Below are 24293 nucleotides of genomic sequence, written 5' to 3' on the forward strand. Positions count from 1 at the left end.
TGCTGAAGGCTGGGTTGTTATTGTGGGACTCAAAGTGGTCTGAGTCTCAGACCCTTAGTGTTCAAGTTCGTTTTGACTTTTGTGGCAGTAATTTGATCCCTAATCGCTGCTCCAGGAAAATTTGGGCTGAAAGTGGAAGGCAGAATCTGCAAAGAGGTAATGGTAAGTAGGGACCTGCTGTGACTAGAAACAGCTCTCTTTAAAGGAAACAAGCAGTAGGAGTACATCTATAAAGGGGGGGGGGGGAGCGTATGAAGCAACAGCTTAGAGCTACAAACCATTGGTATGTTGTGATGTTTTATATAACACCGTACAAGTGATCACCATAAATCCTTCTCAGTTGTAAGGCAGAGATCCTTGTTTTCTTATGTGCCTGTGGCATGGTGGGTCCTTTTGGTACCACAGAGGTAATTATGTAATCTTGCTGGAGTTGAAAGCCTCTCTCAAATCCACTAGTGAATGCTAAAACCAGCAAGATTTCTGAAATAAAAGTATATTGTCTAATCAGGCCTTTGGAATAGATTGTGTCCAATTCTACTGTCATTACAATATTATAGCAGTGTAACTTTAATGACTCCATTTACTGCACTGGTGTCAAAGTAGAATTTGGCCCATTATTCTGCAATATTGAGCTTTATCCTTTTACCAAGTATGTTAATTTAAAGGGTGAATCAAGAGTAGAAAGACTGGTACTAACAGTTCAGAGAGATGCTAGTCCTGTATCTGCTATATTCTTTAGGGTTTAATATGGGGTGGCCAAATGATGGCTTGCGAGCCACATGAGGCTGTTTTACAGTTACAAGTGCGGCTCCTGGAGCCCACCATGTCCCTCCCCTCCTCAGTCCAACAGATTGCCAGGGATGGGGAGTTCGGGGTTTCTGCCCTGCAGCGGGGTGGTGGGGTTTGGGGCTTCAGCCCTATGGGGCGCACCTGCAAGGGCCCTGAGCCTTGGCAGGCACCTCCCATGGGGCAGAAGCCCCAAGCCCCACCACCCTGCCGCAGGGCAGAAGCTCCAAGCTCCACCACCCCACTGCAGGGCAGAAGCTCCAAGCTCCACCACCCCGCCGCAGGGCAGAAGCTCCGAGCCCTGGCAGGCATGCCCAGCTCTCGAGGTTATGACGATTATCGTATGTGGCTCCGAGGGTCAGTAAGTGTGTATACATTAAACCAGGGGTGGCCAATCAGTTATTTCAGGCTCTCAACGTTTCAAAATACATGATATGGGGATAATATGAAATGCAGACTTGGTGCAGATGTCTAGGTTTATCCATGCTGAGATAATCAATTTTCCTTCTCTAATTAAAGAGTAATATTACCCTAATAAAGAAGTCTCCTTTTACAGGACCAATACTGGACTCTCCTGTTGTTAGTTCTTTACAACAGCTGTCTATAAAGGGGGCCAGTGGATTTTAAGCAAGCTCTGTTAGGCTGCAGCTTGCTGTATCCATTGGAGTCTATGGGAGCCCTCCCGCTGAAGAGAACTCCAAATCTAGGTCTTTTCCCAAAAAAAAATTAGACCAAAAAAAAAAAGACCTTAAAGGTCTGATCTTGCAAGGTGCTGAGCGTCTCCCAGGAGGTACAGAGCATTCTCAGCTCCCACTGAAGTCCTCCAATCAGGCCCTTAAGATTTTAAAAGCCCTTAGGACCCCAGCCTGCAAGGTGTTGAGCACTTCAGCTTGGTGTAGCAGTAGAGGGCCCTCAGCACCTCATGTGGTGGGACAAGACATGACCATGAGAGAGGCCGTGTGGTGGGTGTATGTGCCCTAACACCACCTGCCTTGCCAGGTGCCACCCTTGCAGCTGAGCTCAGTAGACAGTGAGCTTTTGCTATGAGTGGGGGATTCACTCCCCCTGTATACCTGCCTCAATTTCCCCCTTAAAAACAAGCCAAATCCACATGCCCTCTTGAGGCCACTTTGTCAGAGGTGTGCTGGTGTTCTCTTTTCTCCGTCTGATCCTCCCCCTTATTTAAAATATCCCCTCTGTCTTGCCTTAGCGATTGGTTTATATAATGCTTGTGCACTTTCTAACGTTTACGTTATCTCCAGCAGCTGAAAGGGCTTATAGGCTGCTCTTTATAAATTCAATGGCCCTAAGTTAATTGATTGAAATTGGTTTGTGTTAGTTAAATAAGGAAGAGCATCCAGCCCTTAGCACTGATATAAATAAGCTAGACTGATATTAAGTGACTCAGAATGGAGCATAGGTCAAGACTGAAGACCTTCAAGAAGAGCATTTTGTTTCTAAGAACCAGGCCAAGACAGACACCATTTGAGGACATGATCTGAATGCATTGCAGAGAAATGAAAGCACACCTGTAGGTATTGTAGCAGAATCATCCTGTGACTGATAGGTCAAACAAAAAGACAATGTGGAGGCAAAATTGCAGCACTGGGACTTTCTGGCCAACTGCAACTGGCCATGAAATAAACTTGGTGAACAGCCCCTCCAAAGCTTTCTGGCACGTTTACAAAAGAAACCGCTAATGCTAAATGGCTTATGTTAGAAGCCTGTTTTTTCCAGTGGTGCTCAGCACGCACACAATGGCTGGAGAATTTCAAGAAGGCCAGGTCAGCAAGGAGCACTGTGGGAGTTCAGTTCCTGTCCCTAGAGGTGTCTAAACTGGGGTACCAAACAAACAAGGCCATCTGTGAAAGTTAGGGCCTGACCCTACTTTCTTTGCAGCCAAGAGAGCGTAGCATTGCCAACGTTGTATTTAAAAAATAAGGGACTGTTTTCTTAGTACCTTGTGTAACCCACAACCCTCCTGGGTGCGGGCTCTGTCCCATGTAGTAGTACTGAGACCACTGAGAGATTAATGACTCAGCTACAACCTTAGCTAACAGCCATATGGCTTTTAGCTCATGCAGTAGAGGGTCATTCATTTAGCTCCAGAGGTCCCAGGCTCCATCCCGCCAGCCAACGACCGGGGTCTGTCGGTGTTACACCCGCACTGCCCTTCCTCTTGATATTATCATTATTAAATAATAAGCAGCACTCACCTACATTCGCCGGGGTATTTCTTGCTGCTTTTTTGCAGCACTCAGCAACTACCAGTGTTGTACAGAGAGGAAAACATAAGAGACATCCCTTGTAATAAGGGACTGTTGGCAATCTTAGCCACTGACTTCAACAGAAGCAGCGACTTCAACCACCCTGCTCCCCCCGCACATGCACGCACACACAAAAAGAAACAGAAAAGAGTTTGTAAGTAAGCACTGAATGTCTCCAGGGAGATTCTGAGCACCCTTAACTCCCCCTAGGATCAGGCCCTAAGTGTGCAGGTGCTGAATGGACTCTTGGAAACTTGGTTTCAAAACTGCTGTATTCCACAGTGATGATACTGGGCGTCTTAGAAACACAGAGCGTGTTATCCAAACCCTGACCTTATGAAACCGATCTGCTGCAAGCACAGTGCTTCATAACACGGAGCCTCGTGGGAGAAGGACAGATCTGAATGTCTCTATTTAGCATAACTAAAGTTTATGCTGATCAGCAGAATATCCTCCTAGCAGAAGCAGCAGCTCAGATGTCATCCAGACCTAAAACTGTATTTGGGTGGGTTTTTTTCTTTCACCGAGAGTCATTTTTATTTTTATTTTTTAACGGATTTTAAAAAATCCAAACACTTGAGACAGTTTTGTGACTCTTAATGTTTCAGTTGAAAAGCTGACAATAATGTATCATTATGGCGGGGGAGAGAAGGGCTCAGAAATAGCCATTGGCCAGTCTTGTTGACGTGCTATAGTCTATTGCAAAAGGATCCTGATAAATAAGCCAAAGATTTCTATTGATTCGGGTTGCCTAGCGTTAAATATTCCAAAAGGCCTGGTTTTCAGAGAACACCAGTCACCCGCTCTCTGAAAATCAGGGCCCTTTATCACAGTGGCCCCAAACTAGGGGCGTGGCTCGTTCAAGGTAAGTCCCTGGCAGGCCAGGCCAGTTTGTTTACCTGCTGCGTCTGCAGGTTCGGCCGATTGCAGCTCCCAGTGGCTGTGGTTCGCCGCTCCAGGCCAATGGGGGCTGCGGGAAGCGGCGGCCAGCACGTCCCTCGGCCCGTGCCACTTCCTGCAGCTCCCATTGGCCGAGAACGGCGAACCATGGCCAATGGGAGCTGCGATCGGCCGAACCTGCAGACAAGTTTGGTGGCCCCAACTTGTGACACCTTAAAGTAGCCTGATTTTCAGAGGGTGGGTGCTCAGCGCTTTCTGAAGGCCCTTCTAAGGCAGCTGAAGACGGGAACTCCAAAAATAGAGGCCCTGTCATCAGCTGACCCGCAACCTGGGCTCAACTGTAGTCTTGTTAGGTCTCTTGCTCCTGGGTCCCCTACGGAAGCCGCCACCCCTGGCCAATCTCACTGTTCCTGGCAAGAGTTCAGCTCACTCTTGGGGTCTTTTAAGAGTCCAACTACAGTTCACTTGTCTGTAGTCCCTGCAGGTGCTTCCTAGGTCCTGTCACAGGCAGGAAGCAGATCTACAGGGTCCCTTGCTCACATCAGGCTCATAGTGTCCCCCAACCGGAGGGGGAGGAAAGGCTGGCTACTGCCTCAGACAGGGCAGTCTTGCTACTGGAGCTCGCTGGCAATCTTCCTACACCTGGGTAAGCTTTCCCCCCTCTTCTGTGGCCAATTTCACCTGCTTAAGCTCGTCTTCTCCAGGTGGTGCATGTTCTGCAGGTGGGCCTAATTGGCGCTGCTTGAGTGCAGGACGGCTGTTTCTACCAGCAGGATGGGGGGGCCCAAGCTTGTGAGACACTTTGGTCCATTGAAGTCAGTGGCATGTTTCCATAACTTCAGTGGGATTTGAATCTGGCATAGAATAGGACATTCCCCAACAGTGAAATACTCCCTTTCATTTCTTCCCCTTCTATTGCCCACCCTGACCTTTTCCTGACTTTAGAAGGAAGCAGAAACAAGGCCAACTCCCATGAGCACTGCAGCATGCCATCTCATCAGCACTGGTGTGCGCACATATGGCGAATGAATGGACCTGGGACAGTGACAAATACAATTTTGTTTGGATTCTGGACCAGACCCTCAGAGGCAAGCAGGCTCCTAACTCCCATTTATTTCAGTGGCAGTTAGGAACTTCAGTGCCTTTGAGGGTCTGGGTCTCTGTTTTTAGTTCTAAGATCTATCAGACATCAGGACTCCAAATACAAGACAGACAAGTGGAAATCCAATAATACAGAGGTGCAGGTCCATTTTTAGCCCTGGAGACTAGAGGGCTGGTTAGAGGAAACAAAGACAGCCATGGTACTATTTAGTTGCTTTTTTTCTTGTTTTAGCTATTCGTTACCTTGAAGCAAGACTTTAGAGTGGGCGCAGTGAGGATCCAAACATGACCAAGGAGGAGGAGCTACCAGACTGGCATTCGGCCCAGGAATTTTATCAGAATTATGACCCGAAGGAAATTCTGGGCAGGTAAAGTGGGGTTTCTTAACGATGGGCCAGTTGTTTGTAGACAGAATTGCCAAAACCTGTTTGCATTATTCACACAATTAGTCCCACTGATTTGAATAGGACTCCGTGTGAGAAAGTATTGAGTCCTATCGTCCCATGTACAAACAATGATATAGTACCTTTCATCCCCAAGTATATTCACAAAGCTGTCCAAGAATACTGAGATGTGGCTACTTCTGGAGAAGAATTATACAGCTGCGTAAGAATGAGAACCAGCCTGACTGTTTAGGGCAAAAACTGCTGGAAGACACCTCATCTGATAAAAAAAACCTCCTGCTATCATTTTGTGCAGAGGCGTTACGTTACTAGCACTTTCTCGAGGTGCCCAGGACAGTTAGTCACTGTGTTACCCCTCTCCCTCAGCAACAGAGAGCCTTGCTAGGACTAAACTGGGTGTCAGCTCCCGAACACTGCAGTCTGTTAGCCACCCAAACAATCTCCTCAGAGCTTTGCCGGCCCTTACTTTGCCTTGCAACTCTGAAGTGCTCCCCTGTAGAGTCCAGCCCCTGTCACTGGATGCTCTCAGTAACTATCAGGTTCACTGTTCCCCAGGGAACAGTGTACCCACAGCTTGATTGGTACAATTCAGATTCAGGTCCTTTGTAACACCACAGCATATATGGATAGTGAAACAATCTTACGATTATTATCAAAGATTCAAATGATACTGGGGAAGGATAATGGAAACAGAAATGGTTATACGTAAAACAAAAACGGTACAGCACGCTTCTGAGAGTCTACACTTAACAAAATCCTTTTCTAAAGCAGTTTCTGAGGAAAGCTTCCTTGCAGCATTTCCTACCAGGACAGGCTGGGATCCTGTGCTCATGAATACAATCTCACTGCCTGATTTCCTCCTCAAGAGCAGGATGCCAGAGTGCTGTCCCTGGCTCCCAGTTAGAGTTCAAATGAACCTTTGAAGTGAACCCCCAAACAAAGCACTTCCCCCTCTCCCCCCCGTTCTCCTTTTTCTGTTAAATCTTCATTTAGCTCAGATCTCTGGTCTGGCAGAAAACTGTTTCCAGAGGAGTGATACCTTAATGCAAACTATAAGGACATATTTTCAGTATATATAGAAAACAGGGGCATATGCAGAAATCTAACTTTGACCTCTTTTTTGGGGAGGGGGGAACGTTCTGTTTGCTCTTCTCCCCTCAGCCCTGGGGCTGGGAGGAGCTCGCCACCATGGCCCCAGAGCTGGAGGAATTCTGTGCCCCCAGTAGATTACTGAGGGGGGCTGTGCCCCGGCTTCCCCCCCCATCCTTGTGCATGCCCCTGTTAGGAAAGATAGGAAGAGGTCAATATGCTTCATCAGGAGCTCTTTAATGATGTGAAAAATCCAAAAAGAAATCCGATCAAAAGTGGAAACATGGATGAAATGCTAAGGAAGTGTACAAAAAAACAGCGCAAACATGTAGGGACAAAATCAGAAAGGCCAAGGCACCGAATGAGTTACTGCCTTTTATGTTCATTGCTAGGTGTAAGAAATGGTTCTTTAAAGACATTAGGTGAAAGATGAAGGAAAGTGCAGGTCCTCTATTTAATGGAAGTCATGTATGTAAGGCACAGGAGATAATTGTCCTACTCTACTCAGCACTAGTGGGGCCTCACCTGGACTACAGTGTCCAATTCTGGGTGCCACACTTTAGGAAAGATGTGGACAAATTGGAGAGAGTCCAGAGGAGAGGAACAAAAATGGTAAAAGATTTAGAAAACCTGATCTATGAGGAAAGGTTAAAAAAAACAAAACCCCAAACATGTTTAGTCTCGAGAAAAGATGACCACTAATAGTCTTCAAATATGTTAATGGGTATTATAAAGAAGACGGTGATCAATTGTGCTCCATGTCCACAGAAGGCAGGAGAAGTAGTAATGGGCTTAATCTGCAGCAGGGAGATTTAGGTTAGATATTAGGAAAAACTTTCTAACTCTAAGGGGAGTTAAACTCTGGAATAGGCTTGCAAGGGAGATCGTTGAATCCGTATCACAGGTGGTTTTTAAGAGCGGGTTGGACAAATATCTGTCAGGGACAGTCTAGGTTTACTTGGTTCTGCCTCAGCGCAGGGAGCTGGACTTGACTTCTTAAGGTCCCTTTCAGCCCTATATTTCTAGGATTCTATTTGCAGATACTAGATAGGGTCCACAGCAGCATCTTGGGGAGTCAAACTAACATGTGGGAGTCCCACTGCATTTTCCATTGACCCAAACTCCCTTACCTCATCCTGTCAGCACGGTGCTAGTGCATGAGCACCAGGAAGTGAAACTGGCTAGAAATTTTCCTCCTATTCCAATCTTTTCTTTGTCTTGGTCCTGGCAGAGGGGTAAGCAGCGTGGTTCGTCGGTGCATTCACAAACCCACCAGCCAAGAGTATGCAGTTAAGATTATAGACATCACAGCTGGTAATTTATCCCCAGAGGAGGTCCAGGAGCTGAGGAAAGCCACTATCAAGGAGATAGACATCCTTCGGAAGGTCTCAGGACATCCCAATATCAGTAAGTCAAAGCATTAGTATCACTGGGCACCTGGGTAACAAATTGATCAGTGGCTTTTCCCACCCCATTTTCTGTTCTAGGTATTCACAAGAGTTTTCAGATTTTGATTAACCCCTTTGGCTCCTTGAGCTGAAATCCCTACAGGGAAAGGATCCATCTTCTGTGGATGCCCACCTGATGGTGTCTGATAGCGATATCTTGCTGGGAGTTGGCTCAAATCCTAGATGAGCAGGGCCCTCGCAAGCCCTTCTGCCACTCACTGCTTCCTCCAGACCCATAATGATCCCAGTCAGCATTGCTGGACAGAGCACAGCACCTGCTAGAAGCAAGATCCCAACGCTCCATGGAACCTGCAGCTGGGGAAGACAGACTAGATGTGGTGTTAGGCCCCAGAGCCAAAGCTCACGGACGTCAGGGCTCTTAGTGGGGAATCGCTGTGTTGACAGACGCTATCTGTGATCCGTGAAGATTTCTGCTTCAGGGCAAAGAGTGTGGCTTGTTGGTCTACACTACAAGCTTATGTTGGTATAACTATGAAAATCCACATCCCCAAATGACATAGTTAGATTGATCTAACCGCTGGTGTAGACAACTTCTCCCGTCGACGTAGCTATCACCTTTTCAGGAGGTGGAGGCCTATGCTGATGGGAGAAGCTCTCCCCGTCGGTGTAGGTAGCGTCTTCACTCAGGGCTACAGCATACAGATGCAGCATTCTAAGTATAGACAAGTCCTGTGGGTGGCTAAAACCTGCAAATTGACACAGGGCAAGCATCTCATTTCAGAGCCTGCTGTGTTCACATTTGATTCCTCAGGACCTTGGCTTTGGTTTGCAGGCTCGAGTACCATATGTGGAGCCTGAAATTCTGCCCTGACACCTCTGGTGTTGTGTGTTTCACTTGTTAATGACTCAGCTCTTCTGAAAAGCACAGGCTGTGACCTCCCAGACGAGGTTTCCAGTTCTGCCTGATGAAGGTATTCTAGGAAATGGGATTTGCTGATTCCTGGGATTGGTTAGTTTCTCTTCATATGATTCCAGGAAGTCCCTTTCAGTGCAGTGCCATTAGAGGATCTGACCAGAGAAAGGGCTATAGGAAGGAACAAGGGGTGTAGCTAGCATCGATTTCCCTGCAGGGCCAGGATGCAGTCCTACTGCCAGAAGTTTTAGGTAGCAAAGCTGGCATTGGTGTCAACAACAACTGTCTCATTTTTCCACTCTGCTTGGGGAAGGGGGAGGAAGAGCCATTCAGGAATTCTGTGGTCTGTAGGGAGGCAGAATGTAATTTCCCCAAGAGGTATTTGGCCACTGTGAGGACATACCCTTTGGTGCCAGGGGGTGAGCACAGCTAGCCAGGACTTTGGCTTGCATCTCATCTGAAAGGGGAGGCCTCTAGTAGCCCAGTGGTCCCTAACCGTGTTGGGCCATTGCCTCCTCTCTGATTCACCCACACTGTGTACTGCAGCACTGGGTTTTCCTTGGTGGTGTCCCAGCCAAAGATGAACCAAGCTCAACTCAGGACCCAATCCAGCAAGGTGCTGGGTGACTCCTGCAATGTGTCATGCACACTGAGCTCCCCCTGAGCTCAGTGAAAGCCTAGAGCACCCAGCCACCTTCCAGGATTGGGGAGCTCTGAGATGAGCTCACATTTTCATCCTTAAGGAGTCAGTGGATTAGAGTCTCTTTGGGGCAGGGAACATGTCTGACTGCACGTACATAGAGCCCTGTGTAAGTTACAGCACTGTCATGATAGTTGATATGTTTTATTGCAGTTCAGCTGAAGGATAGTTATGAATCTCACACCTTTTTCTTCTTGGTGTTTGACCTGTAAGTACCATCTGTTGTTTTGTTTGTTTGTTTGCTTTTTGGGGGAGGGGGTTGTCCTCCTGTCTGTCTGATCAGTGGGGGCACGGTCTGTTCAGTGATACCCATTCAATCCTTACTGAAGTCAATGGGGTTTACAGTAATGTATCCGACAGCAAAATCTGCCCCCTGGGATTTATAGATTTTCCTATTAGTGGTCGCCATACCAAACTGAAGTTGAGACCATAAAGGAGTGGGCCCCATACCGCAACAGATCATCCTTAGCCTGATAACATGCAGGGCTGGCTTTAAAAACATGCAAGACAAGTAACAGGCTGGCACTCTGAGCTATTCCTGGCCTGATCCCCTCTCCTGGCAGCGAGTCCAGAGGAGATTTCCTTGGTGGTCTCCCCGCCAATCACTAACTGAGCTCCGCTCTGTTTAGGACCCAGTACAGCCAGGTGTTGCATGGCTCCTGCAGAGTGACCTTCATGGGAGCAGAAGGCACCCAGTCACCTCAGCACCTAGTTCATAGTCAGGCACAGGAGAGTTGGGTGTTGTGGGGAGAAGTAACTGCCAGCAATTACCTCTAAACCTCAACATCTTGGAAGGTTCTGGCTGGTCAATGGAGGTGATCTTCCATAACAGAAACCAGGTGACGTGTACTTTTCTGTATGAACCAAGCAACCAGTGCAGAAAGCCTCCCAAGCGCCTGATCTGGTCTGACTCGAACACCCTCAAACTCTGGCTGATCGAGCTGGGATTCTGGTTTGGATCCAGCTCGAAAACAGAGGCACATGAAGCTGCCAAAAGAACTACGCAATCGACGCAGATCCCTGCAGGTTTCTCAGGCGCTCAACCACCCATGCACAGACAGCTGGCTTCAGCTGGCAGAGGGAAAGTTGTTCTATCAAGTAGCTGGTGCCAAGCAGTGTGAGGTTAGGAATGCGGCACAAGGCAAAAGAGGAGTTGAAGGTGGGATTTTTTTTTTTTTTTTAAATGTAGCTGTTCCTGCCATGGGTGCCAGATTTGTATAATTTTTGGTGGTGCCCAGAACGGGTCTAAGCAGAGCTGTCCCGTCCATAGGACGGACCGGGCCAACTGCCCTGGGCCCTGCACTTTGGGGGGCCCCGCGCTTCAGTGGAACGTAGGGTCCAGGACGGCCTGAGGGGTTAGCGGGGGGCCTGGTGCCTGCAGCAGCGAGCAACTGGGTCCCAGCCCGCTCCGCCCCATCCCGCCGGCTCCCAGTGTCGCTCAGGGGAGGGGGCGAAATCCAGAAAGAGGCGGGGCTGGCACTTGGCAAAGGGGTGGAATGGGGGTGGGGAGGGGCAGAGCAGGGACGCGAAGAGGTGGAGCAGGGGCGGGAAGAGGCAGGGCAGGGGCGGGGACTTGGGGAAAGGGTGGAGTGGGGGTGGGATGGGGACAGAGCGGGGGCAGGAAGAGGCGGAGCAGAGCAGGGCAGGCTGGGGCTGGGTCGCTCACTGCTGCCGGCGCTAGGCCCCCCACTAGTGCCCCATGCTGCCCTGGACCCTGCGTCCCCCTGAAGTGCAGAGCCCAGGGAAGTTGCCTCAGTCTGTCCTAAGGACGGGATGGCTCTGAAAATATAAGCCCAAACACTGGTGGAGCCAGGCCCCCGTTCCTGAATATTGGTGGAGCCCGGGCACCACGGGCCCATATAACTCAGCACCTATGGTTCCTGCGGTCCCGTCCAGAGGCAAATCAATCGCCAGAGCGGTCACCGGGAGGAGGTGAAATGCATAGTCAATGACAGAGAGAAACACGATAACATTTTGCACTTCCCTAGCATCCTCCATCTGAGGCTCTCCAAGAGCTTTACAAGCCAAGTGCACTAATCTCACTGCCCCCGTGAGGCTGGGAAATAGCGTCACCCTCACTTTACAGCTGGGGGAAGAGAGAGGGTAAGAGACTTGCCCAGAGTCACGTCCCAAGCCTGTAGCCGAGGTGGAAACAAGTGCCCCGCTTCCTGTTTCCCACGCTGTGCCCTTGGGTTGTGGGTGGTTGCTTATCCAGGATTACGAAGAACATGGCCCTTGAGTTTGCCTTCCTGCCACATTAAAGGTCACAACAGTCTGGTTGAGAGGGGGGAACATCCCTTTTATGGAGGGCACCCTCCAGTACTCCCTCAGCATGGCAGGTGATAAACAGGAAATCCCTGGATCTAACTGAGGGGAGAAAGGTAGCCAGGAAGGGCATGGTGAGACCTCACGTGGCCCTCAGAGTGAAGGTGTCTTTCTTATTATTAATGGAGATATCCTATCTCCTAGAACTGGAAGGGACCTTGAAAGGTCATCAAGTCCAGCCCCCTTCACTAGCAGGACCAAGTACTGATTTTTGCCCCAGATCCCTAAGTGGCCCCCTCAAGGATTGAACCCACAACCCTGGGTTTAGCAGGCCAATGCTCAAAACACTGAGCTATCCCTCCCCCCAGTCTTTGCTGGCTATGATGCTGGTTCAGCTGGTGTCCCCATTCCCACTTACAGTTCTTCATCCCCTTCTCTCAGGGCCTTCCCTGTGTACACCCACCGAGCCGGCTGGCTAAATGAGAAGTGAGCGTCAATCTCCCGTCAGCAGACACCAAGCAGGTGGCCTCTGTTCCAGTAACCGTTGCAAAAGGGCGTTTGTGAATGGAATTTCACACAAGCCCAAAAAACCACCAGGCACCCAGCAGCACTTTGCAACGTATCCGACTCTGCCAGGACTCAACGCTGCATGCCCAAGAACATTCTCTTCACTGCTAAGGCAGCAGCCTCCCCTGCCAATACAGGCTGTCTGCACAGGCAGCCCTCCCTCCTTCCCCCCTTGTGGGAGCGAGCGGGGTTGCTCAGGTTTCCCTGTAACCTTTGGTGAGGTCTGTCATAGATCCTGGAGTCTATTTATACATTTGGCCCTGTCTGCATCCCCAGAACGATCTGTGCCTTGTGTAATGCTTCAACTTCTGATCAGTCAGGGCTTGTGCTTTCAGCCAGCTCTCTAGAAGGTAACCAAGTGGAGTGGGAAAGGTGCGAGCTCTGTGGCTTAGACCTGATTTAACTCAGGGTGTGATGTTGCACCGATTTGGTTAAACCAGTGCAACTTTGTGCGGGGACAAGCGCAGAGAGATGCTTTTCTGTCGCTGCTTTGAGGTGGCTGCATTAACCCATCTTCTTACACCTCGTAGCCACCCTTAGCAGAAGAGCCCCTGGATCTGAATGCATTCAGTGGGGCAGTCTAAGCAAAAACATGTGTCTCCTGTGGGAAGGCTCCAAAAGCTAATTGTATCAGCCAAAGAACTTCTGGGCCTGGACAGCATCTCTTGTGATGTCAGGGCACAAGGGAATGCAGCTCCGGCTTCAGGACCGCCCAGAGGATTCAGGGAGCCTGGGGTCTTCGGCGGCAGGTCCTGGAGTAGAAGGACCCCCCGCCGCCGAAGACCCGGAGCGGAAGAAGCTCCGGGGGTCCAGGCCCCGCGAGAGTTTTCCGAGGCCCCCGGAGCAAGTGAAGGACCCTGCTCCAGGGGCCCCAAAAACTCTCGGGGGGCCCCTGTGGGGCCCAGGGCAAATTGCCCCACTTGCCCCCCCCCCGCCTCTGGGCGGCCCTGTCCAGCTTAGAGAGTCATCTCCAATGGAGCATGGGAGGGTGTGGGATTAGCCAATACTGTAAAAATGGGACTCAGGAGATCTGCCACCAAATTCCTGTCTTCTCTAGGGCACTTCTAAAAAGAAGTTTAAATTTCTTTTTAGTTGCTTTGGACCTCAGTTCCCCATCTGAGGCTCCCAGCCTCATTGGGGTTTAGTGGGAATAACGCGATTCATGTTTGTGAGGATGTCACGGGGCGTGGCCCCACTCCTGTCTTCTCCCCGCAAAAATTGCACAGACTCCCTTGGTTGTGCCTTCCCCGTGTCTTTTTATTTTGTGTTCCCACCACCAAACAGTCCTTACATGACAGCCTATTGACAATATTAACTGCCTCATGGCCCGCTCACCAGAGCTGGAAGGTAACAGAGGACCCCCTGTTCTGAGCCTCTGTCTGGCTAGGGTCAGCTAGTCCCATTTCTCCTTCTCTCCTCCCCCACCCTCTCTGGGCCACCTCTTATCAGCCCAGGGCTGATGTGTAATCGGCTCAATTACTGATTGAGTAATTAACACCCCCCCCCCATCAGCTTCCTATTTGAGAACTAATTACTAGTAGAGTGATCAGAGTGAAGGCTCACCCATTTGCACCCTGCACTCTGTCACAGAGGGGCTGAGAATCTAGGTGAAAAGTCACACAGAAAAAACAATAAATAAATAGTTTTGACTGTGTTGGGTGGTCAGAAAAACTACTATTTGTTGTGTAAACGACTAGGGGAGTGTTCCTTTAGATAGTTTGTGAGCCCTCTCGTGATGCTCAGCGTGTTCTATGTTATAAAAGCTGCCAGAACCCAACCAGAGCACCCAGCATACATATGTAATGATGCCTTGAATGTTGTGTTTTTTCAGTAACTATGGTTATTTGGACCCTACTGTGCCTCTGTGGTGCCGTCATATTATGTTTGTGGTGTAAAAGGCAAGAGAAACAACATTATTTAGAACTGGCAGCTTGTTATCCACCAGCTCTTTAGTGACGAAGATAAAGGACTTCCTCTCAATAAGTCAAAAACAATTCCAGGAGAGGGATCTGGGTTCTTTCCTAGTCCTGCGTCAGTGGAATTGTTAACTAAGTTCATTTGCAAAATCTTTATTACTGGTGATGATGCAAGAACCAGAGAGAGCCCACCGTGACTCTCGGAGTGAGCTTAGGGGGCTGATTATTGGGGGGGGGGGAACTACTCCCTTTTACTTGTGAATTGAGTAGAATTCAGTGTTACTAACTCTCAGGATTTTATTGTGACACTCATAATCTTTGTTGTTTTTCTTAAAGCGTCAACTCCTGGAGTCAAGTGATTATGTGAGACTCCCAGCTTTAATTTTTTTTTTTTTTAAATATGATTCCTCATAGTTACAGAGAAAAGCTTGAAAACACGACCCCACGGGGTTCAATGTTCAGAAAGCAAATCAAAAGAACCCCACATTTATTGTTTTACAAATCTCATGATTTTAAAGCCAAATCTCTTGATTGTTTGAGACTTGACACTTGATTTTTGCAGGCTTGGGGTTGGGGATACTGAGATTTGCTTGAGGTCACCGAGAGACAAACAGGGAGCCCCCTAGACCTTTTCCAGGGTTGTCACTGCATTTTACATGTAGTGGTTGATTCCAAAGATTTTATTGCCGTTTTACATTGTGGTTGTGACTCAAGGCCAGCATCCTTAAGTGCCTTGTCTTCCTAAACACAGAATGAAGAGAGGAGAGCTCTTTGATTACCTCACAGAGAAAGTCACCTTAAGTGAGAAGGAAACCAGGTATGGTGAGACAGACTTGAACAGCACAGTGGTTCTGCCAGCATTTCCACCTGGACAAACAGTGGCACTTTGGACTCACTAGTTGCAAGCTCCCCCAAAAGGTCTCCAGGTCTGAAATGGGGTCTCTCACAGCCCAGGTTTCAAACCTTTCAGTTCCTGAGTTTGCCCAAAACTGCTGTTCTCCGCTGGCAACTTGTCAGGAGTGCAAGGGGTTGCACTTACAGACCCCTTTTGGTCCACACCCAGCTTCAATGGAACATAAGGACAACCAGTGTCTGTTCCTCGGGCCAGGTGGCAGAGCTCACTCTCAGGCTACTGAATTGGACACAGGGGTTCAGAGCTACCGTGCTCATCCCGTTGCCTAGAAGCAGGATGAGCTCAGTGTGTCTCCATCATTCTCAGTCTGTCTATGGGGAGAGGAGAAGAGGGTATGGGATCTCTTTTTGGAGGAGTTGCTTGGCTGAAAGAGGACTTATCTCCCCCACCCCATTATCATCCCCTCTAGGAAGATCATGCGTGCACTGCTGCAAGTGATCCAATACCTCCATTCCATGAACATCGTCCACAGAGACTTGAAGCCGGAGAACATTCTCCTGGATGACAACATGAACATCAAGCTGATGGACTTTGGCTTCTCCTGCGAGTTGAATAGGGATGAGAAGCTCAAAGGTGGGATGATTATTTGATCACAGCAGTCAAAGGAGGAGAAGACCTTCTAGATTGTCTATGCTATCCCCTTGGCAGGGCAGGGTTGCTCCTTCAGTCTATACGCCAGTACTTTGTCAAGCCTTGCTTTAAGCGTCTTAACCGATGGGGCTTCTACCACTTCCCATTATATTGACTTCTCCTCTGGAAGTTCATCCTAAATTTTCTCTCTTGATTTCTACTAGTTGCTCCTAGTTACACACTCCAATGACATCCCATGCTAGCTTTCCCCCATCACAATCTTACTTGCAGATACTAGTTGTTTCATAACCCATTGGGATGAGATTATTCAAAGGCACAAATGGCTGTTTGGCTTGGTCACTCTTCTCCTTGCCCACATTACAGGTTATAACTCGATATTGGACTCCCCTGATAAAATACCAGTGAAGCATGGTTAAGGGCTATGTAACACACACTGGAAACATTCTGTCCATCAGCAGCCACTCAATGAATAGCTATTTACTGGTTACAGGGTGGTACAAACCTCTGCAAATTCACTGATGTTAAAGTGAAAAGTTCCATCCCTTTCTTGCAGAAATCTGCGGCACTCCTGGTTATCTAGCACCTGAAATATTAGAGTGCTCCATGGATAAGGGCCATCCAGGGTATGGAAAGGAAGTTGACATGTAAGTAGAACATTCATATGTAGTGACAAACTTTCCTAGTACCTGGAGTGAACATCTCCTCCCTTTGCAATGGGGTTTACTTCTGAAGTTCTCATGCTTTTGGACGCTGGGAAAAGCAAGAGGAGCTCATACAAACTAGTCTCCAAGGATGAGAGATCTGAATACCAGCCACAACTGGCTGGGGTCAGTGAAGAGGTTATACAGTACGCAGAGCGAATGACATGGGCTAATGGTCTGCACATATGACAGCGAGCCAGGAATATCAGATTTCTAATCCCAGCTCTAACATAAATTCTCTGCCTCAGTTTCCTCATCTTTGCCTATTATTTGAGCATACAGTGCTAAAGAAGTAGTATTATTTACCATCAACTGTCTATACCAGGGGGATAACAACCATGCTAACTAATCCTCACAACACCTGTGAGGCAGGTGAATGGGGCTTTGAAGGGGAATAACACATATGTCCAGATCCATAAAGGTATTGAGGTACCTAACTTCCACTCAATTCAATCTGGGCTTTAGTGCTATGTAGGTGAAAAGCACTAACGGTCATTAATAATAATGAGCGGTGCACGATTGGGTGTCCAAAATGGTTCTTTGCCTTTTCACACTGACAAGCCCTGAAATTGGGTTTTATACACCCACTGAGAGCGCAGTCAGAAAACAATGCTCTTCTAGGGCCTGATCCTATTCCCGGTGAAGCCAATGGGAGCTTTGCCATCGACTTCAATTGGGCGCAAGGCCAGGCCTGTGCAGATTAGTAACTGTAAACAGACATGTGATGACTAGACAGCTGAACTGCTTTCTCAGCTCTCTCCTCGGGGGAGTCACCTGAATGAAACTGGGCACCTGACAAGCCTCATGTGTGCAAAGGACATTTGCTGTGCAAGGTTCTCCCATTCCTGGCTGACCAGCCGTGACAGAGCGACTCCAGCATACTCACCACTGACAGCACAGGCTTGTAAGGGGGTGACTCCTGAATTACACTGCAGTCCAGTCCGGACAGCTGACTCCTACACTACAAGGAGGGGGCTGGGGGGCCTACAGGGCTAACTGGCTTTACCAGTGATAAGCCTGAAAGGCAAAATATCCCTCTCTCATGGTCCACCAGAACTTCCCCACAGTCTAAAGCAGTGAAATCAGAAGAGGTCCAGAATAAAAGTCTCTAACTCACAGCTTCCCTGGGCTAGCAATGGCTCTGGTGAGCAAGGAGGGCCACTCCACTCTTCTGCCTCAGCATCTACTCTGGCTTCCTGTTCTTTCCCACACAGAAGTCGTCATAGGTTGTTTCTCCTCCAACACAGCCTCTCACCCACCCATGCGTCCTCCTTATGTGCCTAACCTAATGAGCCCCACCTGAGGGAACTCTTCCCTCCTCGTTACCAGCTGAGGCAGTTTTTCACAGGTGTGGCCTGTTCTGCCAACCCTCCCCTCTCCCAGCTTGACGGAGTGTGAGGCTCAAACACCCCAGCGTAGGCCCGAACGCTGCTCTGGCCTCCAGTTTGGTAACTGGGCCCTATTTGTCTAATAAGCCGAGCACCCCGGAGACATTTGACACGCAGCTCTGGATCAGGATTTTGCAGTTGATGCCTGTCTCGGCTTCCTTGTCATGAGCGATACTAATGAATGTGCCCAGGGGACTGATACCGGTCTGCTCTGCCTTTGGCAGGTGGAGTAGTGGTGTGATCATGTACACCCTGCTGGCTGGCTCGCCACCCTTCTGGCACCGGAAGCAGATGCTCATGCTGCGGATGATCATGAGCGGGAATTACCAGTTCAGCTCTCCGGAGTGGGATGATCAGTCAGACACAGTCAAAGATCTGGTGAGCACTTACTTGCCATGGAAGGAAGGGGAGAAACAGGGAATCTCTCCAGCTTTACTAGTGAGGTAGAGTGGCCTGGTGGATGCAGTAGTAGCATAAGGATTCTACTCCTGGTTCTGCCCTGTGTGATCTTGGGCAAGTTACTTAGTCTCTGTGCCTCTTTTTCCCCCTCCCACCTTTTATCAGTCTTGTGAGTATAGCCTGTAAGCTCTTTGGGGTAGGGACTGTTTCTTACTGTGTTTGTACAGTGCCTAAAGAAATGACACCCCAATCTTGGGTAGGGCCTTTAGGCTCTACTGTCATACAAATAATAAATAACCCTCAAAGTATTTCTAGACCCTGCTCTTCTTATGCAATCTCGAGGCCTGAGGAACCAAAGACAGACAAGAATCCAGTAGTGGGGACACCTGATGGAATGCTCCTGGGACAGGGTAACAATAAGGAGAGAAGGGCACGTCCATCTGAGCCAATCCGTCTGACTGTGCCTTCCTGCAGATTTCCCGGCTCCTGGTGGTGAATCCTAAGAAGCGCTACACAGTCAACGATGCGCTGGCCCACCCGTTCTTCCAGCAATATGTCGTGGAGGAAGTACGGCACTTCAGCCCTTTAAGGAAACTTAAGGTAACAGAGTTTTTTTAGATCCTACCATCAGGACTGGCTGACAGTGACATTTCAAACATGTTAGGAGCGAGATCGCATACAGCCTTCAGCTGGTTTATTATTTATTCATCATGGTTGATAGCCACGGCTCCAACACTGATTCGACTGCTAATGAGAGTGAAGGATCAGGCTCTTAAAGATGAGCCCAAACCATAACTAGGGAGGCCAAACTTTGGGACTGAATTTTGTAGCTTGGGTTCATCTCTAATGCACAGGAAGTAATAGGACTTAAACAAAACGAATCTATCCAGTAGATCAGTGCTTTAGAGAGACAATACAGTGCAGGTACTTAATACATGACCAGAAGGAGGCCAGTTTCAAAGCAGTGCCCATGTAGTTTATTTTTTGATATATCCCAGTGGGTTTACCACTGAAATTCTTAATGGAAGAAGGGTGTTACACAGAGGGATTTAAACAAGGAAAAGGTAGACTGGGCCACAAAATGGCAGATGAAAGTTGGTGTTGATAAGTGCAGAGGAATGCATATTAGAAAACATAATCCCAACTATACAGACAAAATGATGGGGGTCTAAAGTAGCTGAAAGAGCTCAAGAAAGAGATCTTGGAGTCACTTTGGATGGTTCTCTGAAATCATCCACTGAGTGTGCAGCGGCAGTCAAAAAAGCAAACAGAACGTTAGGAACCATTAGGCAAGGGATAAATAGAAGATAGCAAATATCATGCCATTCTATAAATCCATGGTATGCCCACACCTGGAATATTTGTGCAGTTCTGGTCTCCCCATCTCAAGAAAGAAATAGATTCCCAATAGAAAAAATACAGAGAAGGGTAACAAACATTATTAAAGGTATGAAACAGCTTCCATATGAGGCGAGATTAAAAACACTGGAACTGTTAGGCTTGGAAAAGAGATGACTAAGGGAGGATAAGATAGTCTATATAATCATGAATGGCATGGGGAAAGTGAAATATTTACCCCTTTGCATAACACAAGAACCAGGGGTCACCCAATGCAATTAATTGGCAGCAGGTTTAAAACAAACAAAAGGAAACACTTCTTCACACAAAGCATGTTCAACCTGTAGAGCTCATTGCCGGGGGATGTTGTGAAGGCCAGCTTCAAAAAAGATTAGATAAGTTCATGGAAGATAGCATTGACAAACCTATTAGCCAAGATGATCAGGGATGCAATCCCATGCTCCAGCTGCTGGGGTTGGTCGTCTGGATGACAGGAGATGGATCACTTCATAATTGCCATGTTCCGTTCATTCCCTTTGAAGCATCTGGCAATGGCCACTGTCAGAAGACAGGAAGATACTGGGCTAGATGGACCATTGGTTTGACCCACTAAGGCCATCCTTATGTTAATGAATCAGTTTAAATTGATAGTCGGTTGATTAATTTCAGTTTTCCAAAGCACTTGCCTTTTCACATGAACTGGCTACATTTCCTTTCAGGTCATCTGCCTGACAGTTCTGGCATCAGTCCGCATCTATCATCACTATCGGAATGTCAAGCCAATTACCAGGGAGGTAATGATGAGAGACCCCTATGCTCTGAAACCCGTTCGCAAACTGATCGATGCCTGTGCCTTTAGAATCTATGGACACTGGGTGAAGAAAGGAGAAGCACAGAACAGAGCAGCCCTGTTTGAGAACACTGCAAAGGTGATTTTGCTGAGCTTAGCCGCGGAGGAAGCGTTATTTTGATTTAGCCCTGAGTAAAACTGCTTCAGCACCATCTTAGCTTAAGTTTGTAAGAGCGAAGGCGAGCAGACGCTCTGAAAAACTAACCGCAGTCTCCTTTATGTTTTCCCAATAAAATCTCAGTAGAGAATATTAAAACCCAGGGTGCGCCAAACCCTGACATCCTTATTTGGCCTTCAAAAGACGCCACGTGCACAAACCTCTGCAGAGCCCCATCCAACTTCAATGAGTTTTGCCTGTTTAAGGCCTCCGTGCTTTGGCCTTGCCAGGCCGATATTCAACTTTCCTACAAAATGACATTTAAGGGCCTGTTTTTTTTAGAAGTGGCCTCTAATTTTGCAGCTGTAATTAACAGTGTGTGTAAATATACCCTCAGATCAGGCAGGTGAACATCTTAAACGCCAGCATTTGTGCCCCAAATTAATTCCACCGGAATGGGTTTTTGGGGGGGAGGGGCCTGGAATGAATTTCAGGCACAAAATTGGTCACCAAGATGAGGCCATTCTTGAAAAAGAATAAAGATGGGGGCCCAAGCAAAAACCTAGCTGTGGCATTCGGGTACAGCTCCAGCTGTCTTCTCTCTAATGCAGAGGGAACCAATAGAGGATGCAAGAACAATAGAATACACTTAGTGCTTCTCCTATAGGAACCACACCCTTTCATTGGCAGGATGGGCCATGCTCCCCCGAGCTGTGGTAACAGAAGGATGCGAGCGAGCACCTTCACACCTGTGGGAAATCCTCGCCAGCAGTGGTGGCAATATTTTCTGTTATTGCTGTTTGCTACGATCAGGCTCATGTCGCTCTTGCTGGTGCCCTCCTGTTTACACCTAGGCAAACCTTTGCACCTGCCCCAGTGCAGTCAGTGGAACTCCACGTGGGCGCAGAGGATCACCCTTGGGAAGCAACTTGCCGGATTGGGGCCTCGGTGTCTGGCCCAGACCAGCCTGAGGTTTCAAAGCCTCGCTTTCATTTGGTAGTGGGCACGACCTGTTCTGTGACCACGGCAGATTGGCCGTTGAATTGTTAGAGGCAAGGTAAAGGCAAAGATAATGAGTTTGGGGCACAATCTAACACCATCAGGCCAAGGTAAGCAGTGGGGTCACAGCAGCTGGAGGGAATCTAAATTAGATGGGGAGCTGGGTAAAAAATAAATCTGTGATGTCAGCAAGTTCAGGGAGAGGAGGAGTGAAGGTGAGAGGCAGGGAGGAAAGGGGACAGGGGTGTGGAAAGCAGCTCCACCAATGGGACGCTTGCAAAATACTAACCAGTTACATTCAATTGACTGAGGTTAAAAACCACATGAAGAAGCTGGTCAAGCTTTGTTTTTACAAGGCGGATGTTGCTATTAGAGACCCACATTTCCAAACTTGTGGGCCCAGCCTTCACCGGCAGAACCTTAAGGTAAGGTGGCTTATCCCACATCACTTTCGAAAATCAAGTCTTTCAGGGCACCAATACCCTGGTTTGGGTGCTGCACTGCAAAGATGAATGTTCACTGCCTGTTTTGCCATCTGTAAAATGAGGCTAATGATACTGACCTCGCTTGTAAGGTGCTTTGAGAGCGACTGATGAAAAGTGCTGTATAAAGGCTAGGTATTATCCACTGAGCTCTCGCTTCATTTAGCTTTGGGGCTAACACATTTTCTACTCTATTAAGAAAAAATGTCTTCCCCCCTCACCCGCCAGGCTGTAGTACAATTGGCAGTTTATAACTCAGCCTTTAATACAAGCTGAGGAAACCTTCCCTGCCTGCTTGTCCACCAAACCCTGAAAATAAAGAGAGAAGCTGTGACAAAACCACCACCCTCAAATTTGTGTCAGTCGGAAAAAGTGGACCTGTCCAAACCCCCCAAACGGCAAAAACGTGTGAAACAGCAATCAGAGCCTTCATCTTAATGGACTTGATTGACTCCTTCCATCATGGATGGGGCATATTCTGAAGGGTGACTAGCATCTCACATAGCACTCTTCCTAGCCAACAGATTCCATTATCCCTGCCAGCCTTAGTTACTGCTATTATAACCAGTCAATCTATAAATGACGCCTTAAGCGTGACAGATGTTTTGTTTCCAAAGCTTTAACGCACTATGTTGAAGAGTAGCAATTCATTTTATGCATCTACACCTTGGGCTGAGTTTTTAAACAGCCCTGGAGTGATGGAAAATGCACATTGCAGCTAACGGTGACCTGTATACTGCATGTGTATTTAGGAAACATTTTAAAAGATATAGGGCTAATACACAGACCTCACATTGGTCAAAATGGTCAAGGGCTTCAGTTTATTTATGTCTATTTGATCAGTGCATCTGTACATGGTTTTGTAAACTGTTTACATGTCAATAAATAGGCTTCATTTTACTTAGCTGGTGGGACGTTGCATTGTTAAGCTGGTGCCTATTGTATTCTTACTATCAAGCAACATAGTATTAGGCTGGGATTTGCAAAGGGGCCTAAGGCATTGGCAGCCAGTGGGAGTTGGGCACCTAATGGAAGTTAGACGTCTAATGCCGTTAGCTCACCCCCTTTTGTAAATCTCAGCCTTAATACTTAGCATTTATATTCAAATGCTTTACAGACACTAAGTAATTCATCCTCCCACTATCCCTGTGAGGTAACTATGTTTTATTATCCCTATTTTCAAGGTAGGGAAACTGAGGTAGAGCTGAGGTTAAGGGGCAGATTGTCAGAGGTATTTAGGCACTTAGAGATGGAGATAGGTGCCTTTAAACCAATGGAAGTTTGATTTTAAAATGGGAATTAAATCAACAGGTATCAGATGCCTGGATGTTTCTGAAAAATCCCATTAGATGCCATCTGCATCTTTGACAATCTGGCCACAAGTGACAGCCTCAGGTCTTCTGGGCTGTGTCTACAATGCACTTGCTTCCTAAAATTTCCCATCACTGCAGCATGGGTGATGATAGCAACCCTGGGAATGTTTGTGGAGGCTAGTCATTAGCACGGGCCTGGGACATTTAGGTTATTTACTGTGAATACAACTTTCTAACCCTAAGAACAGTGAAGCTCTCAAAACAGGCTTCCAAGGGAGGTGGTGGAAGTTTTTAAGAACAGGTTGGACAAAGACTGGTCAGGGATGGTCTAAGTTTACTTGGTCCTGCCTCAGTGCTGGGGGCTGGACTAGATGATCTCAAGGTCCCTTCCAACCCTACCTTTCTGTGATTCTAGACACTGTGTTGTGGAACAGTGCTCAGAGCCGTGATTGAAACACCAGTGGTTAGTGTACACTGGTGCAGGTGGAGCTGTGACCATGGAGAATTATAGGGGGAAGAGAGTGTAGTGTAGCAAATGTAAAGTGTGTCTGAGTCAGAGCTGGGATTAGAACTCAGGAGTTTCTGACTCAGCCCACACCTGTCTCTCTCGGTCACCGGCAGGAACAAGTGCAACCCTTACTCACACAAGTAGTTCTTACTCCTATGGTGCCAAGTCCTGCACTCCTTATTCAAGCAAAACTCCCAGTTTTTTTCCAAAGGGAATTTTAGCCATGTAAGAGCCTAAGCAAAGGCTGCAAGAGTTGACTCATGGGCAGCCTCATCCGTCTCCCTGGGACTACTCACGTGTGTACGTGTTTGCAGGACTGGGCCCACGGGGAGAGAGCAGCAGCATCTTCTTAAAAAGTCAAAAAGAATGGAGACAACAGGACAAAACCACCCTCCAT

The 24293-nt window shown here is 48.0% G+C and overlaps 1 protein-coding gene across 2 annotated transcripts; it reads left to right on the forward strand.

The window, feature by feature from the left end:
* The first annotated feature begins 8 nt into the window (after positions 1-8).
* Positions 9-24237, forward strand: PHKG1 (phosphorylase kinase catalytic subunit gamma 1). 2 transcript variants are annotated; one of them, XM_054008524.1, is made up of 10 exons: positions 9-162; positions 5287-5422; positions 7779-7954; positions 9723-9777; positions 15069-15134; positions 15640-15803; positions 16375-16465; positions 18135-18288; positions 18784-18909; positions 20367-24237. In XM_054008524.1, exons 2-10 carry the CDS (start codon positions 5340-5342, stop codon positions 20616-20618), a joined length of 1167 nt encoding a protein of 388 aa, XP_053864499.1. In that variant the 5' UTR covers positions 9-162; positions 5287-5339; the 3' UTR covers positions 20619-24237. The 2 variants fall into 2 exon arrangements, with proteins under 2 accessions (XP_053864499.1, XP_053864500.1); XM_054008525.1 differs by having other exon boundaries at positions 9-156.
* The last annotated feature ends 56 nt before the right edge of the window (positions 24238-24293 follow it).

The sequence above is a fragment of the Malaclemys terrapin genome, chromosome 18 (assembly GCF_027887155.1).
Source record: "Malaclemys terrapin pileata isolate rMalTer1 chromosome 18, rMalTer1.hap1, whole genome shotgun sequence".
NCBI lineage: Eukaryota > Metazoa > Chordata > Testudines > Emydidae > Malaclemys > Malaclemys terrapin.